Consider the following 15173-nt stretch of genomic DNA (forward strand, 5'->3'; position numbering starts at 1 on the left):
TATCTCACAATTGGCATTGAAGAACCTGGGGCTGTCTTGGTATTGTTACGACTTGCACCTAAATCCCCCAGCAACTATGGTATTTTGTTGCAAGTTGCCTACTTTTTTGGGTCATATTGTCAGCCCAAGCAGGTTCAAGAAGACATACACCCAGGTGTAGAACAACTGGAAATGAAATGCCTTCAGAAACACAAGAGAAGAAAAGGCAAAATTGTACCTTCCCACACTACCTATCCACACTAATAACCCAACTCAAATGGTAGTGTTTTCTATTTGTTTTGGCTTTATTTTTACTGTTGTTGTAGTTTTACTTACCTAATGAACTTTAATAGTAGTGCATAATCAGCATTATAAGTTTGCCATTTGAGTTAATAAGCCAAGTTTACAAGCTGGATATTCTTTTTTTTATTTTCTTAATGATTATTTATTTATTTTGAGAGAGAGACAGAGAGGAGAGAGAAAGAGAGAGAGAGAGCTCAAACAGGAGATGGGCAGAGAGAGAGGGAGAGAGAAACAATCCCAAACAGACTCTGCAGTGCCAGTGTAGAGCCCAACACCAGGCTCAATCTCGCAAACTGTGAGATCATGACCTGAGCCAAAATCAAGAGTCAGACCCTTAACGGACTGAGCTACTCAGGCGCTCCACACACTGGATATTCAGTCGTTGCTAATACCTTGAATATAGTGGACACTCAGTAAATATTTGTTAGGCTAACTTATGACTGGTTTTGAAATTAGTAGTTTAAGTGTAAGGGAGTTACTAACTTGCATGTGTCACTTTTTTTTCTCTTCTGGTTCTTGCTCAGTATGTCCCACTTTCCCCTATTTCCAAACTAACTCCTAGCTGTCCATCAACATGGAGCCCTAGTTAGTGGTGGCTGTATACTCTTACAGAAAAATCAGTGAGCATAACCATTGGTCCCTTTCTGCATTCAAGTCACTGTATTAGGCACTGTGGAGAGAAACCAAAGAAATACAAACATATATGCCTTCTGTGTGCTCATTTTGTACCCCTAGGGCTAAAGCAGGCCTCTTACCTCAAAACATGCCCCCCCAAAAAATCCCAAGAACTGGACTTTGTGGTATAAGATATCACCAATTTGCCGTCTCAACATGGCCTTACTCTAGAATATCTTGCAGCTAACTACAGGTATAACTTCTGGGCTTGAGAACAAACCAGCATGAAACTATGTACTAAACTTAGGCTCTGGAATCATTCAGACCTAGGGATATGGTAAAAATCCAGGCTTTACCATCAAGTGTGCCCATGAATGTGACCATGAGCAGGTTACTGAACCTCTTTGAACCTCAGTTCCCTCATCTATAAATAGGGGAATAATACATACTTCATAAACTTATCATGAGAATTAAAAGCTAGTACATTTGAAGCACTTGGCACAGAGCCTGGTACATAATAAGTGCTTATTAAGCGTTATTATTTTTTTTATTTTTAAAGTTTATTTATTTAGTTATTTGTTTTGAGAGAGAGAGAGAGACAGCACATGCCAGGGAGGGGCAGAGAAAGGGAGGGAGAGAAAGATTCCTAAGCAGGCTCTGAGCTGCCAGCACAGAGCCCAATTCAGGGCTCAAACTTATGAACTGCAAAATCATGACCTGAGCCGAAACCAAGAGTTGGACACTTAACCGACTGAGCCACCCAGGCACCCCTATTATTGTTGTTTTAACCCACGGTTGCTGTGAGAATTAAATGAGACAATAAATATAAGGTACCTAGCTTGGTGTATGGCACATAGCAAGAATACAATAAATGACCCCTTTCTTCCTTTCTCCTCTCCTCTTTCAGCTTGAAAGATTTGGTGATTTTTATTTTGGCCAATCAGACTTGCACTCAAGGGAGTGAATAAGGGTGGTATGGTGAGCCACCGAATATCAGAATCTACATGTTAACAAAAAGGGCTGTCGTGCAATAACCCAACCATGCTGTTATCAGTCTGCCATCCTTCCTGTTTCTCTAGGCAGCCTTTCCTGATGTCAACTCAACCAGTTAATCTCTCAGTCACTTGACATGTGGCTATATATACACACAAATATGTGTGCATGCATCCTGTGCTGCAAGACTTTAGAGTCAAGTTTATCTGAGCATGTTGTATGGTCTTTGTGAAATGCTGAAACTATGCAAGTTTAAGTCCTCACAAAACAAGGAACATGAAATAGTTCCTTAGAAAATATTTACCCATGAAAGAGATGTACCATGCTTTCCTATACAGTGTTTTATAGTTTTCCATGTGTTTTCATAAACATTATATCATTTGATCATTAAGACAACCCTGGAGGTAGGTATGGCAGGTACCATTATTATTTCTATTCCAGAAGAAGAAACTAAGCTTCAAAAGGAGCTTGTTGGCCTACTTGCTAGAGGTCACCCAGTTTATTAATGGCAGAAGAGGGCTTGGAAGAAGCTTCTCTGCTCTGACTTCAAGCATTCTCATAATCATCTAAGTTTTGGGAACTAGATATTTTATAGTTAGGATTTGAAATATTGCAATAACCATTGAATGCCATACCACCCTTATAGTTGGTGGAAAGAGTGGGACTATTTTATAGATAGGGAAATAGAGGTGCCTACAACTACAGAATTGCACTAGAGAGATAATGGTGGAACTGCATTGAAACTCTTTGTCTTGTACGTTATCTTTTATTCATATAATGGAAGGAAACGAGTTTAATAACTCAATTGTATCACTAATATTGGATAAAATACAATTTATCGTCTTCTTTCCTTCCTCCCTCCCTGTCTTCCTCCTTCCCGCCTCCCTCCTCTCTTTCCTTTTGTCTCTTCCACCTCTTCTCTTTTTTCTCTGTCACCTCCCTCCTTCCATCCATTCTTCTTTAGTCTCTCCTTTTCTCCCTCCCTCCATCTCTCTTTCCCTGTCCCCCTGCTCCTTTCTCTCTTCTTTCTCTCCCTTTCCCTCTCCTTTTTTCCCTTCTTTCTTTAAAAACTAGTTTATTTTCAAAATAATTCTCACCATTTTTGAGCTGATGAATCCAACGCTTCCTCAGTTCTTCAGTTGGGGAGAAGACATAAAGAGGCCCTTCATCATATACAACCTGAGGCAATGGACACACAGACTTCAGCAGTTAGGATTCAGAAAAAAGAAGAAAATTTTTGAAAGAAATAATCTTAAGCTACAACTTTGTATATTCATAGTGGAAAACAAAGAAAGTTAGGGTCTTCAGTCAGCAGTGGAGCTGGGGTCATGTGAGCTGTCTGATAAATTCCTGAACAAATTAATATCCAGGGTAGTAGGACTTAGGGGCTCTTAGCTTTTTAAATGGTCCTAGATCCTCTTGACCTGTGTTTCAATTTGTGTGTAAACATAGTTCATAATATTTCCCTCTACTCATGATGGAGACAGGATTTGTGTTTATCCAACAAAAAATATGTTATGATCTTATTAAACTTTGTGTTTGTATAGGAGAGAATTGAAGTAATGATTTGCATAACTTAAGTCTTCATCGGTACATATGGATTATAATATGTAACAAAATTTTAACTCAGAGCTAATTTTCCTCCCATGCCCTAGTGGCCTCCCATTGCCAAAATAAACCAAGTTTGGAACCACAAAAGAGTAAAGTATATATTTACTTCAAAAAGAGTAAAGTATATATTAAGCATTGTCATCAAATCAAACAGTATTTTTTAAAAACTTCACATGTACAAGGCATTGTGTTTGGTATTGTAGAGGTGCATGAAACATGTGGTTCCAATCCTCACAGACATTACATATTGGATTCTGAAATCAAATGTAAATTAATTTGAATTAATTAATGGTATTATCCACTAGCCCAGCCAAACAACATCATCTTGTTGAAAAACAACAGTAGTAAAAATGATGTCTAAAACACTCCTCCTTCATAGGTTTTGTAAATTTTGATACAGTCAAGGATGTGAACAAGATCCTTGCAAATTTTTCTTTTTGCTTGTTAGTCTTGCTGTGCTCATAAATCCATGACAGAAAGCCCCCTCCCCTGAGACTTTCCACTTCCTTTTCTGGCTTTCACTGTTTGCAGAGGCTGCTATATTCACAACATATGACCTACGGAGTTTTCAGGATGTAAGCAAGCCAAACTGAAGGTTGAATCTGAAGCTCTTGCTCTCCCTCATGGATTAAAATGCACCTATGAAACAGATATCTATGTGGCTTTTCAGTTATTTCAGACTTGAATAGAATTTAGGTTTATGCATAAGTCTATTAAGCCTTCCCCATACTGAACTTCCTAATACTACTCCTTCCCTCCCCTTTTTTGTCTTTTCAACCCACATGACCACCATTAGACAGATAGGCAGAACCAGAAGGAAGTGAAATGCTCACTCAACAGAGCATCTTTCTTAATGTAGTTACCATAGACAAGACACGCCATAATACAATTACTGCCATTATGGATTCTCTTTGAGGTGTAGGAACTAAAAGGTACTGTGTTAAATTGGGAAAATAGAAAAAAAAAAACACTCTTAGCCCATGTCAGTGTCATTTCTCACTTGAGTGTCCTTATCCACCTCAACTTCTGTTCACTGGGACCTAGTATTTTTCACTGTGCCCTGCACCCCATCCCTAATTATTACATTACAGGTACCTTTGAGAGCTGGTGAGAGAAAATACCTTACCTGGAAGGGATAAGGGAACCTTTCAATGATAGAAATCTGCTCCATTTCACTGGATTCTTCACCCCTTCTCTGCAATGAAAGAAGAAAGCACATGCCACTGTGGAAAACAGTATGGAAGTTCCTTAAAAAGTTAAAAATAGAACTACCTTATGATCCAGCAATTGCACTACTTGTCATTTACCCAAAGAATACAAAAACGCTAATTCAAAGGGACACATGCACCCCTATGTTTATAGCAGTATTACTTAAATAGCTGAGATATGGAAGCAGCTGAAGTGTCCATCCATTAATAAATGGTTAAAGAAGATGTGATATATAGATATATAGATATAGATATAGACATATAGATGTGTGTGTGTGTATACACACACATACAATGGAATATTATTCATCCATTAAAAAGAGTGAAATCTTGCCATTTGAAGCATGGATGGAACTAGAGAGTATAATGCCAAGTAAAGTAAGTTGGACAGAGAAGGACAAAAAACATATGATTTCACTCAATATGGAATTTAAGAAACAAAATAAACAAGCAAAGGAAAAAATGAGAGAGAGAGAGAGAGAGAGAGAGAGAGAGAGAGAGGGAGAGAGAGAGAGAGATTCAAAGCAAGAAACAGATAAGTATAGAGAACAATTTGGTGGTTACCAGAGGGGAGGTGGGTGGGTGTTGGGTTAAACCGGTGATGGAAATTAAGGAGTGCACTTGTGATGAGCTCAGGGAAAGTATGGAACTATTGAATTACTATACTGTACACCTGAAACTAATATAACACTGTCTGTTAGCTAACTAGTATTAAAATAACAACTTAAGGGTGCCTGGGTGGCTCAGTCGGTTGGGCATCCGACTTCGGCTCAGGTCGTGATCTCATGCCTTGTGAGTTTGAGCCCCACGTCGGGCTCTGTGATGACAGCTCAGAGCCTGGAGCCTGCTTTGGATTCTCTCTCTCTGCCTCTCCCCTGCTCATTCTCTGTCTCTCAAAAATAAACATTAAAAAAAAAACAACTTAAAAAAGAAGAGAGCATGGTTGTTAATTGATACATTGCTGTCTTTTGGATTTCCTTGGGTACTGGGAGTCCTTTGCAGTGGCTCCAGAAGACATTCCTGCACAGACAATTCTTATTAGAGATTGCTTCCTTTAACCCAATAGGGACACATATCCATAAGAACCAGCACATACGTGTTCAAAACAAAAAAAAAAACACATTTCAAACCATCAAGGAAAAGGAGGTCACTCAATCAGTGGTGCTGGGACAAACATTTTACCACTAATATTGGTATGTGTGTTGAGGGAGAGTTAGGTGGCTATTTCACACCATACACCAAAGTAAATTCTGGATGGATTCAAGAGGTTAATATAAAAATGGAATTATGAATGACTGAGAAAAAAAACATATTGACTGTATGTATAATCTTGTGGGAGACAAGGCCTTTCCAATATAATGCTAAAGGTTAGAAACATTAGGAAAAAGATGAAGTAATTTGATGGCATAGACTTTAAAACCCAGTATGGTAAAAATGAACAAGTAAAAAACACCATAAAATTAAAATATAAATGAAAAACTGGGAAAAATATTTTCAACACATATTACAGTTAAAGGATTAATACTCTTTTTTAAAAAAAATGTTTATTTTGACAGAGAGAAAATGAGCAGAGGAGGAGTAGAGAGAGAAGGAGACAGAGAATCCCAAGCAGGCTCTGCACTGTCAGCACAGAGCCTGACATGGGGCTTGAACTCACGAACTGATCAAATCAAGAGTCAGACACAACTGACTGAAGCACCCAGGCACTCTAAGCATTAATACTCTTAATATATCAAGATCTCTTAAAAAGTACTAAGAATAAGGTAAACATTTGGGCAGAAAATTGGGCAAAAAAAATGAGCAGGCAATTCACAGATGGAAAAATATAAATAAGCTGTAAGACATAAACATTCAACCTTATGAGTAACAAAAAATTGCAAAATAAGTCAGAAATGAAATATCACTTTTCTTGGCTGCCAAATTAACAAATATTTAAAATGTCTGATACTGGAAAGAATGTAGAGAAATAGAGATACTCTCATACATAGCTTGTAGGAGTGCATGAAATTTAAATTCCACTTCTAGAAAATAGAATATAAAGATAAACATAACCAAATTGTACAAATTTAATAAAGGGAAGAACAATATTTTACTTCTAGGAAGTTATTTTAAGGAAATAAATAGCAAATGTACATAAAGATGTATGCAAGGATATTCTTAACATGGTTATAATATAAAGTTGGAAACAAATGTGTAGTAATAGTTCAGTTAAACAAATTGCAATATATTCATAATAGAGAAAACCACATAGTCATTAAAATCACGTTATTAAAAAGTATCTATTGTCATGGGAAAATATTCCATATATTGTTAAATTGAAAACGTTACAAAGCAAGATGTTTAGTATGATTCTATGTTTTCAATACCTAACATATGGGTGCCTGGCACACTTAGGCAGAAAAGCATGTGGGTCTTGATGTTGGGGGTGTGAGTTTGAGGTCCATGTTTGTTGTAGAGATTACTTAAATAAATAGGCTTAAAAAATAAATGTATAACATACATATTAGTATGAATATGTGTGTTGCTAGTGGAGAAAAACATCTGAAACTCTGTATACCAACATACAATAACTGTTTTACCTGGATAATGGGATTATGCATGGTTTTATCTTCTTTATTGTGCTTTTTATTTTATAGAGTTTCTATAATAAGGAAAAATAATAAATGATATTTTTTTAAAAAAATTCAATCTGAAATCTGTAAGTGTTATGCCTTAGAGAGCCTCTGGGAAATGAGAGGAGACTAAACCTTGAGTTATTAAAGAATCTCATGACTCAGAGCCCTAGATTCTGGCCTTCAGACTAACTCAAACCTATAAATCCGATCCTGGTATCTGAGACAGTAAAACTAATAATCTCTGATCAGTTTGAAAATTTTAAATATTGGGGCCTCTCTCTGGCTGGCTCAGTTGGTGGAGCATGTGACTCTTGGTCTCAGGGTTGTGAGTTCAAACCCCACCTTGGGTGTAGAGATTATTTTTAAAAAATAAAATCTTTACAACAAAAAGAAAATTTGATATGTCGTCTTAAAATTGGTGTTAGGAGCTTTCAAGGTTAAGTGAGCTGTTCTGCATCTGGGTGGAAAATGCTGAGACTCAATATAACCAATATGTGGCAGAGTGAAGAATTTTATAAGGGAGATTTACCATATTGCACAGCATCACCATTTTATTTGCAGAGAACTGAAGTGTTCCAAGTTTCTTAACCACTACACTCCTGCTCTGACAATGGCCTCTACTTACCGGAATCTGTCTTTCAGGGGGAGGATTTTTTTCAGGAACCACTGTTTCAACGCAGGTGATCTTCTCAACATCTATTGAACCCTTCTTACTGCCTCTTCTCTGAGAAAGAGAATGAGGAAGAAAATGGAGAAAGGTTAAGACTGATTAAGCAACTAGATGATTAGATTTTGTTATCTAATCATTCAACATAGTGAGGTGACACCCACAGTCTACATCAGTAGGACCTGTCATTTTGAAAAAAAAAAAAAAAAAAAAACTTCCAGATCTATTAATCTAATATTTTTTGACTATCAGATAAAGGAACATACTACAGAAGTGTGGATGACTGTGTGTGGCTTTACCATAAAAAGTAAGAAAGTAATTTTCTAGACTTGGATTTCATTCTCAACATTTAATGAATGATCACCAATTACAAGATTCCATGGTAAGATTTCATCCCTCCCACCCCTGCCAGCTTCTTAGCACCTTTGAATTTTTGCGCCAGCATGGCTGTAGTTAGTTCAAGGATAGGAAACATTTTCCTTACTTTGAAATGTACCCAGGTCCCTACCACCTCCCTCCTCCAAACAGAAAGGATCTACTTCCTTCTCAAGGAAGATCTAAGGCCAGGTCCTTGAAACTCAAGTTTCACAGCAGAGAAACTTACCCCACGTTCAAAGTCATACTCATAATAGGAAAGTTTATTCACAGTCAAGAGAAAGAGGCGCTTCTTGAAGTTTAAAGGTGATGTTTTCTTTTTCTGTTGGGATCGCTTGAGAAAGATGCTCTCCAGTATCACTGTAGCCATCGCTTCTTCTTTCTGAAACTCACTTGGGTGCTGTTGATAATGAAAGTTCTTGAGGACCCAGATCTTTAATCCTCATCCTTCCTGGTTTCCCCTCAGCCTGGCCATCTAGTTTCAAATGGAACAGAAATGTGCAAAGCTAACAAAGATCCTTCTTCCTACCTTGACATCTTCCTTCCACAGCCCCCACCTCTGTCAGTTTTCAGGTTTAATGAATGCACATTGAACTGGAGGACTGGTTCGACGTTGTGAGTTCACATACACTGGCTTTTTGTATAAGGCAATGGAATGCTCTGGATGTCAAATGACATGTACTTGTGTGCTTGGTAATGTCTAGAGGCAGCTTTATACTAACCACCCTTTTATGATATCTGTTAACAGCAAAAGCCTCTGTGCAGCTGTTGACTCTGATATTCCCAGAAGGGATAATGCAGGTGCCAGAACTCCACTGAGGCAGATATTGGACTTTCAGTTCCCAGTTTCCTAGACAGCGAATGTAATTTTTTCAAACACTGTCCCACTGGGGTCTGTAACCGAGGGGTCTAATAAGGATATGGAGGCTGCACCTGCAGGTATGGACATGTACTAACTGCCGCCCAACTGATTTTGCCCATCGGCCACTGGCTGAGCTACAAAGGATAGAATCTTTGTTCTAAAATTGAAAACCAATTTCTGGGGAGGAAGTTGTTTTTGTTTTTTGGTTTTTCCTCCCTCCTTTTTTTTTTTTCTTAGATTGGTTCTTTTAGACAGTGTCATACAAAAGTGATGCAACTTAGTCTTATGGATGCCATCTCTGTTTATAAAAAGTAACTTATTTCACCCTCTCCAAACTTATAATACTCCAGAAAGATTCAGTTTAGGTAACTGAAGTATGGAAATGCAAAGACAGTTACAAAAAGTCACCATTTTTTTATTTGCACAAAACACGTTTTTATATAAGTTATTTGCTTGGTTTATGCACAACTGTATACTACTAATTCCATACCTTCCTTAGACAAAGTGAAACTATAAATACTGCCACAAAACAGAGCACAAATAAGTGCTGAAAAAATCACCAACCCCTCTCAAATTTGTTGCAGGTGGGTTTTTTCCTTAAGGGGGGGTGGCATTTTAAAAAATTAAAGTCCTTAATGATTTTGGTGGCACCATGGATGCAAAATAAAGTCAGCATTTTTTTATACCTGTGAAGCACAGATTATTGCTCACATCAGGAGAGCAAGGGAGTGGTTTTTATCAAAGTCTGAGGCTATCCACACCATTGTTCTGCTCTTTCCTGTGGTGGAGAAGGTTCTATTATCATACTGGGGACACAAAAATAGGTTAAAGGAACACCACAGATGTTCAGAATGATCACTTATCCACCATGTCAATGCTACTGTCTTTTCGTGGTAGACTAATTCAATGGTTCATAACTCAATTGTTTATAAATTGTGAATGGTTCACAATTCAATGGTTTATAAATGATCTTTTGAGAAAAATTAGGCAAAGGAGCAAACTTTTTCCCATATCATGTCACACAGCTCCCTGACTCCCTGGTTTACATGGTCTCTCACAGGAGTGACAAAGTTTACAACCAGAGTCCTCTTTAACACAGATTCAGCTCAAAGCCCACAGAAATTTCCTTCAACATTAAAACTATTCACTTTCCCAGAAGTAGCGGTAGCCCAGTAATAATTCTATATTCTCAAGAATTGTCACTCATCAAGATCCTTGTAACAATATTACTTTTTTTTCCATGGTGAATTCCAATTAAGTACCTTTTCACAATCAAAAAGATTCAAATTACAGAAGATAAAATAAAAGAAAGTGAGCAGCATGACCAGTAAATTGGATCAGAAGCACCCCAACAAACTGCAGCCAATTTTGCTTCTTTTAGCTGAGTAAAGCACACCCATCATTTTACCTTTAGCTTTGTTGCAAGCTCTTGATGGACACATTCCCTGCTCTGACCTGGCATCCATCCACTTCAGTCTTGGCGTCTGCTCTTACTTCCTATAAGATAGGTCCTTCTGGAAGCTGCCTCTGCTCTTTTTCTTTTCAGAACAAATCCAATTTGTACAAGAGGAAGCCTTCTTCTCTTTCAAATGTCTGTGTTTGGTTAGGGTTTAGTGCTGGTCTAAGTATGAGGAAGTAAGCAAGCTTCTCACTAGCCATCACCCCTTCAAGCAAGGGGTGAAATGGCCTCTACCTCTAGATCATTGACCTAAAGGATTACCAGGATTTCCAAGGGCTAGCTGCACCCTCTTTGGCAGATTTCCTCCTATTCCTTGTGATCCAGTCCCTGCACACACAGCCTGAAAATGTGGTAGTTCTTCCTTAGTCATCACTGATCCATCCACCAATAATGTGAAAGAAGGTGCATCTGTCCTTTATGTCTTCCTGAATGTTGCTTCTTTAGGTACTTATTGTGGAAGGTTCTAACTTTTTTTTTCTAACTATTTCTGAAGCTGACAATTTGACCACAAAAGATGCACAGTGAGGGCTGACCCTCCAGTTCACTCAGGGAGTGGGGGTGGGGGTGGAAACCGGAAGTGACATGAATATTACACACACGCAAACACACATACATACTGCTGTTCATATAAAGAAAGAGGAGGAAAAGTAAAAGAAAGACACAGAGCTCTTCATTTAAAATTTGGAATTCCAGTATTATGTTCTCTTTTTTTTTTTTATTTTTTTTTCAACGTTTATTTATTTTTGGGACAGAAAGAGACAGAGCATGAACGGGGGAGGGGCAGAGAGAGAGGGAGACACAGAATCGGAAACAGGCTCCAGGCTCTGAGCCATCAGCCCAGAGCCTGACGCGGGGCTCGAACTCCCGGACCGCGAGATCGTGACCTGGCTGAAGTCGGACGCTTAACCGACTGCGCCACCCAGGCGCCCCTGTTCTCTTTATTAAACTACAAATGCAAGGATTTTCACGTGGACACCTTTTGCAGCCTCCCAGCTCCCTATGGAGCAGCAGAATTCAAAAAGTGGGTGCTTGTTAGTAAGAGTTCAGCCATCTTACAAACTGCACTATCCTAAAGAACTAATATGAAAAGCTCCTACAGGATGGGTACACTAAACCACCTTTGGTCCTATTATCGCTCAGGCTGAGGTAAACACTATTATAAACAACACCAGAGCAATGTTCAGAAGACTACACAGCCTGCCTATGATTGGGAAGAGTCCAAGATATGCTAGTTAGAAATACCCAGTCAGTCATAGTTCAAATAGCTACTTAGCCAGAGTATCCAAGAAATATCATTCTGTCTTTATTTCTCCTTTAAAGCATTAATTGCCCCAAGAGTCTGTCTATTCCCTTTTCCTCCCAGGGGAATGGAAGGGAACTCCTGTTTCTCTCAATGCAGTCTACCTATCAGGCATTTTATACTCATTATTTCATTTATTTCTCACAACAAACTGATGAGGAAAGTGAGACTCATGGAGGTTGTGTGACTTGCCCAACCTCATCCATCTGTGAATCCACAGCCCTTATTGTTTCTGTGACACCGACCTCACTCCTCCCAGAGGCATTTTTTTTTTTTTTTTTTGGCCTTCAATGAATTGTGGTGCTATCCACCTCAGCACCTTGTCATCCCCCCTGGCTATCATCAAAGAGTAGTTGGGACAGACCCCTCTGCATCTTATAGGAACATTTGGCAAAAGAGGAAATGGTGGTAATTTCAGGGGATAAGAGAGAGTACAGGACCCTGGGGAAATTTTCCTCTGCAATAATCCTCCAAGCTAGAAAGGATGATTTATCCCTATTAACTTTCAACTGTACTTTTTCCCACATGTGGACTCTTCTTAGTCCTACCAGATTTTCTTACATTTTAAATCTTTCACAAGGAGATCCTAACTAGTTCAAGATTTTTCATTGTTGAGATAAAAACACAAGATTTAAGTTGAACCCCCATCCACTCTTTGTCCCTAGGGTTGTTACTGCACACTGTGAATACAAAATTTTGATTGAATGTACTTTCTTTTATATTATGAAATGTTGCAAATAGACAGTACAGAGAATAACACTATACTTAGAAATGCACCACTTAGCTCTATAAAATCCCAACATTGTGCCATAATTGCTTCTGATGTTTTTCACAAATAAAATACCATCCATAGAGTCAAAACCTCCTTGTATACTCCTCTACAATCAATCCCCTCCTTCCTCAGAGGTTACCAATATCTTGAATTTTGTGTTCATCATTCCTAGGCATGGGTCTATATTATTACTGCATATGTAAATATCCATAAAAGATATTTAGTATTGGTTTGCATGTTTTACATTTCTATATAAGTGTTACACATTCTTCAGCAACTTGCATTTTTCTCAGCTTAATGTTTTATGATTTATTTTCCTTGGTAGTTCTAGCTCACACATTTTTATCTATTTTTATATGCATAAAGTATTCTATATCATGAGTACATCACACTTTATTTATCCGTTCTCCTACTGATGGATATTTAGGTTGATTGTTTTCAATTATAAACAATGCTGCCATGGACATCCTTGTACATGTGATCATAGTTTTCCACTCTAAGAATGAATTCCCAGTTACTCAAAGTGGCAAACCCAGGTCTGGCTTATCTGTTGGCCTATGTGCTTTGCGTTATCCCTTCTTTCCATTTCAGCCCTATCTTCCTGATGTTTTACTATGAAATCTGGTAGAATTATCAACTGTCTGAAATTAGAGTAGAGTTTCATGGGCTAAATTTAGCTCACCAAAAATCTCTTCTCAGTTCCAAGAAGCATATCATAGGTTCTGATTGAGATTTTCACTGAGAATTTCCTGGAACCAGAAGAGAAGTCTTCTTTACAATATAACTGTAGCAACAAAGAAACCTAATTGCTCTTGCTAAGTTCCCAAGAAGCTCTATTCAAGCACCAAAGAAACGTAATTATTTGATAAGCTTCATGCTCAGCACTATAAGGGGTGAACTTTGTGATGAAGTCCTCTAGCCAAAATCAGTTTTCTGGCTGCATGTTAACCAGGGAAATTCTCATCTGCTATAGTCCTCTCCAAGAGGCCTCAGGTTTCTGGTTCTTCTGGTTCTTCATGTTAATATTTTACATGAGAGCCAGGTAGATAATCTGTAAGTCTGCACTCAACATCAGATTGGTGGTAATACTTTCAGCACTGTCCCTCAGCTCTCAGGGTGACTACTGGGGTCTTTCCATCTTTCACTCCAGACTTGAGTGGCCCTTTGGCCTTCTTTTTCGGTTTAGTTTTTGTTTTCCCTGGTTTAAATATTTTATTTATTTTATCCTTCAATATCAAAATAACACATGCTCATTATAAAAAATGTTTCAAGGGGTGGCTGGGTGACTCAGTCGGTTAAACCTCTGACTTCGGCTCAGGTCATGATCTTGTGGCTCGTGAGTTTGAGCCCCATGTCGAGCTCTGTGCTGACAGCTTGGAGCCTGGAGCCTGCTTCAGAGTCTGTGTGTGTCTCCCTCTCTCTCTCTGCCCCTCCCATGATCACCCTCTCTCTGCCTCAAAAATAAACATTAAATTTTTTTAATTTTACAAGAATATTAAAAAAGAAAACATCATTGGGGCGCCTGGGTGGCGCAGTCGGTTAAGCGTCCGACTTCAGCCAGGTCACGATCTCGCGGTCCGGGAGTTCGAGCCCCGCGTCAGGCTCTGGGCTGATGGCTCGGAGCCTGGAGCCTGTTTCCGATTCTGTGTCTCCCTCTCTCTCTGCCCCTCCCCCGTTCATGCTCTGTCTCTCTCTGTCCCAAAAATAAAAATAAACGTTGGAAAAAAAAATAAAAAAGAAAACATCAATTATAAGTTCACTATCCAGAGGTATTAATATTTGGGCATATTAACTTCCATTTTTCCTGTGCATTTTTCTTATATTTGAGATCATACTGCACATGCAATTTGTAGTTTACTTATATTTCTTAACATTATCTAGCTATCCATCCGACCAACACACGTTTTCCCCAAAATATCCAAAGGTTTTGTTTAACAGTATTCCTGATTATCTTTCCATGATATTAGGATCTCTATATAAGCATCATTCACCAAGTTAAAAAGTATATGCATTTTGCATTTTGAAATACATTGACAAAATAGTTTCCAGAAACATTTTACCAATTTCCACTCCAGATATTAGTTTTTGAGAGCCTGCTTCCCCAATCCTTTATTTATTTTCTGCTCCATTTCTAGTCAGTTTTATACTCTGTTTTTGTTGCAGACTAATCTGTGTTTTTCATTGAGCCAGTGATCTTGAACTCCAGTGTATTCCAACCTCCAACTTGTGTACAGTTTAACTTATCTTGACTCTCCAGAATTTCCTTCTTCTAGGAATCAACTATATTGACAATCGTTTATTTTTCTTTTAGGGAAGAAAGGCAGTGATCTTTCTGAGGTTCAGATAACCAACAATAACTCTCAGGGTCTCTGATGATGGCTCTCAGAGAGTGAGAAGAAAAGCCTGCAATTAAG

At 38.4% G+C, this 15173-nt stretch overlaps 1 protein-coding gene across 2 annotated transcripts in view; it reads right to left on the reverse strand.

Annotated features, from left to right (window-relative positions):
• BTK (Bruton tyrosine kinase) overlaps window positions 1-15173 on the reverse strand; it is a 32507-nt gene that overhangs the window by 15055 nt on the left and 2279 nt on the right. The window contains exons 2-5 of one of the 2 annotated variants that reach the window (XM_045050819.1): window positions 8596-8766; window positions 7950-8048; window positions 4628-4696; window positions 2988-3069 (exon numbers count right to left, since the gene is read on the reverse strand). In XM_045050819.1, the coding sequence (XP_044906754.1) occupies window positions 2988-3069; window positions 4628-4696; window positions 7950-8048; window positions 8596-8736 (391 nt within the window). In that variant the 5' untranslated portion in view covers window positions 8737-8766. Of the gene's footprint in view, window positions 1-2987; window positions 3070-4627; window positions 4697-7949; window positions 8049-8595; window positions 8842-15173 lie in introns of both variants that reach the window. The other variant, XM_045050820.1, reaches the window with a different exon arrangement.

This window comes from Felis catus, chromosome X (genome assembly GCF_018350175.1).
Source record: "Felis catus isolate Fca126 chromosome X, F.catus_Fca126_mat1.0, whole genome shotgun sequence".
Classification (NCBI taxonomy): Eukaryota; Metazoa; Chordata; class Mammalia; order Carnivora; family Felidae; genus Felis; species Felis catus.